Source organism: Pempheris klunzingeri, chromosome 18, assembly GCF_042242105.1.
Source record: "Pempheris klunzingeri isolate RE-2024b chromosome 18, fPemKlu1.hap1, whole genome shotgun sequence".
In the NCBI taxonomy this organism is placed as follows: domain Eukaryota; kingdom Metazoa; phylum Chordata; class Actinopteri; order Acropomatiformes; family Pempheridae; genus Pempheris; species Pempheris klunzingeri.
This window is the reverse complement of record NC_092029.1, coordinates 4,404,957-4,407,821: the sequence shown is the minus strand read 5'-3', so window position 1 is coordinate 4,407,821 and position 2,865 is coordinate 4,404,957. Positions and strand designations below refer to the sequence as shown.

The 2,865-nt window shown below is 40.4% G+C and overlaps 1 protein-coding gene across 1 annotated transcript; it reads left to right on the top strand.

Annotated features, from left to right (window-relative positions):
• The first annotated feature begins 403 nt into the window (after nt 1-403).
• On the top strand, nt 404-2,865 carry sf3b6 (splicing factor 3b, subunit 6). The gene is made up of 4 exons (XM_070849527.1): nt 404-524; nt 1,188-1,306; nt 1,878-2,016; nt 2,185-2,865. The coding sequence occupies exons 1-4, from the start codon at nt 495-497 to the stop codon at nt 2,272-2,274; spliced, it is 378 nt and encodes a 125-aa protein (XP_070705628.1). The 5' UTR covers nt 404-494; the 3' UTR covers nt 2,275-2,865.

Here is a 2,865-nt window from a genome sequence, read left to right as displayed (position 1 = left end):
AAAGGTGGCTTTAATTGTTTCATCATGTGCTTGAGAGCTGCCACACGCAGCTTGTTCTGCAATTTTGTCCCCGTGCATTAGAATCACATCTTTTTTTCAAATGTATTATGACTGTGGCTCAAGCAAATTGGCTGACTTTGGGTGAGACACTACAGCTTTTTCATGCACTGGTCAGTTTTGAGATTTGGGGCTATTTTGCATGTCTTCTTCTAGACAAATGGAAGGAAAGCGTCCAAAATACACATTTAGCTGTTTATTTTACTGCAATTTGTACCCTGGAGGCTCCCAGGTGGAGAAGTGAACTGGACTGTGTCAGTTCCACAGTCGTCCTGCGGGGGGCAGCACCGCTCCGTCTCTGGACCCGGTCCCTCAGCCGGAAACCGGAAGTTCGTCACCAGCTAGCGACAGCTGCCATTTTGACGGAAGGCTTGAAGAGCTGGGAAACTACGTGTTTTGTTGTTTAGCGGTCTTATTCACACTTTAAATATCTCACCATGGCGATGCAAGCAGCGAAACGCGCTAATGTAAGTCTGAGAGAGTCGGCTGGTATACTCTGGTATTAATTTAACCAATAATGTTAGCTTGGTTATGCTAGAAGCTAGCGGCACCTCGCGTTAGCACACGCTTAGCTGGTTAGCATGCTAACGAATTGAAAACAATCACACTGCCCATGCTAAATCTCCATTCTTTAGTTCCTTCTTTATTGAGACAGGATTCCATAGACAACACATTTACTTTTTCATGTGACTAACTTGAGCTCAACTGCCGTCTGATATCTTTTAGATATGTGTTAGCATGTATGTATGCTTTAACATTGGTGGGTAATGTGTTAGCAAAGTTTGGTTACTGGTTCCAAAGATCCTCTGCTTCACAGTGCTTAATCATATCTGGTGGTGGGTGATGTGGCCTCTGAGTAACTAAAATATATAGATCCAGTGTAGATTTATTGTCCACGAAGAATGTTAGAGCACCATTCACAAAGAAACGAGTGAAATGGGTAAAGGAACTTGTAGTCCTTACTGGAGTGTAGGTTAGACAAACTAAATTCAGTGTCTCCGCTGGATTAACTACTACTATAAATGTGCTCCATGAAGTGGGTGCATGCTGCATTCTCACTGGCTTCTACATGGCTTTACCTGTCATCTAAGAGGATGCTTAACATGTACTTTTCTTGCGATGTGCTGCAGATCCGATTACCTCCAGAGGTGAACAGGATCCTGTACGTGAGGAACCTCCCATACAAGATCACAGCTGAGGAAATGTATGACATATTTGGGAAATATGGACCAATTCGCCAAATCAGAACGTAAGTGCTGATATACTGTGGATTTCTGAAGGGTTTACATGAGCTAAAATTGATGTTTGGTCACAAGATCATATCATCACATGGGCTAAATCACCGTTCAGATTGTGTTATTATAACTTGAAATACTATTACTGTGACACACACAACCCCCTTCAAGCCTTCTTAGTGTCATTCATGAGCTTAAATGGGTACAAAAGTAGTACTTTATTTCTTCTTTACATCTTTTTTAGTAGTTGTATGTAGACGGATCTGTACTACTTAGTAATAGTTTAATCAAAAATCACACTTGAATTGAAATGGCAGAAAAGAAAATCACTTGAAAATATCAGAATATTTTAGACTGCATCTGCCACAATTTCTACTGCATACGTTTGGAGATTAACAAGGATGAGAGCTATTGCCCATACATGCATATTTATATAAAATATTCTACATTAAATAAATCCTAAACTGGTTTGGTTCCAGTAAAATTCCTTCTGTCGCATGTACAATTTGTCATCTCTCTAACACCTGTGGAACTCTACATATATTGGTCTTGTATTCATTCCTGTGTTTTGATGTTGCCTCACAGGGGGAACACTCCCGAAACAAGAGGAACAGCCTATGTGGTTTATGAAGACATCTTTGATGCCAAGAACGCCTGTGACCATCTGTCGGGTTTCAACGTCTGCAACCGCTACCTGGTGGTGCTCTACTACAATGCAAACAGAGTACGTGTGAGCTTTACAGTATCTGGAGGCGCCGTTAGATCAAAGGGGCAATCAGGCGCTTCAGTAAACGCCAAACAAAAATGTATCTCTGGGAAAAATATTGGTTTTTGAACATACATCTTCAGATAATTATTCCAAGCTTAATTTAGTTTCCACTGTTTTTTGCAGGCTTTCCAGAAGATGGACACAAAGAAGAAAGAGGAACAACTGAAGCTTCTAAAAGAAAAATACGGCATCAACACAGACCCTCCGAAGTAGCGTTCTGTAAACTCATCCACCACCTGCCCCATCGCCTCAATCTCTGGAATATTTTTTCTATCTGTACAAAACCTCACAAGCTCCTTGGTTTGTGCTGGTTCCTGATAGTGATGATTTAAAAATGCTGTTTTTTTAATGAGTTTTTTTTTTTTCTCTTTCTTTTATTCTATTATTTCCTTCATCAAACACATCTCATCTTCATCTCACACGATGCCAGACTAACCAGCAATAGTCTGGCATTGTGTGAGAGTCACCATTAGAACAGGAAGCTGTTTTATTCCAGTCACATAGTGTGCAATTCCTCCCCCTTCAGTTTGATTTTCAGAAGAAGACTTTAACATTTTGGTTGATTGACAGGCAGGATAAACTCTTCAGCAGGATTTAGACAATGACAGGTTATTGTATTCACAGTGGGAAAGATGTAAAAATCTGCCAGGGCAGATTATGTTTTTGCTCTTTCTACTGTCACTCTTCATCCTTCCTACGGCCTTTCAACTCAAAGCTATTCAGTGTGTGATGTGAAACTGAGTCGATCAGTACCGCCTATGTAAAGTATATGGTTTCTGTAAAATAAATGTTCCTTTTCTTAAA

Excerpts from the sequence above, each read along its gene's own strand:
- sf3b6 (XM_070849527.1), top strand. The coding sequence starts at position 495 with ATGGCGATGCAAGCAGCGAAACGCGCTAAT. Across the intron at positions 525-1,187 it reads AAGCAGCGAAACGCGCTAAT|ATCCGATTACCTCCAGAGGT; the intron begins GTAAGTCTGAGA and ends GATGTGCTGCAG. Across the intron at positions 2,017-2,184 it reads TCTACTACAATGCAAACAGA|GCTTTCCAGAAGATGGACAC; the intron begins GTACGTGTGAGC and ends TGTTTTTTGCAG.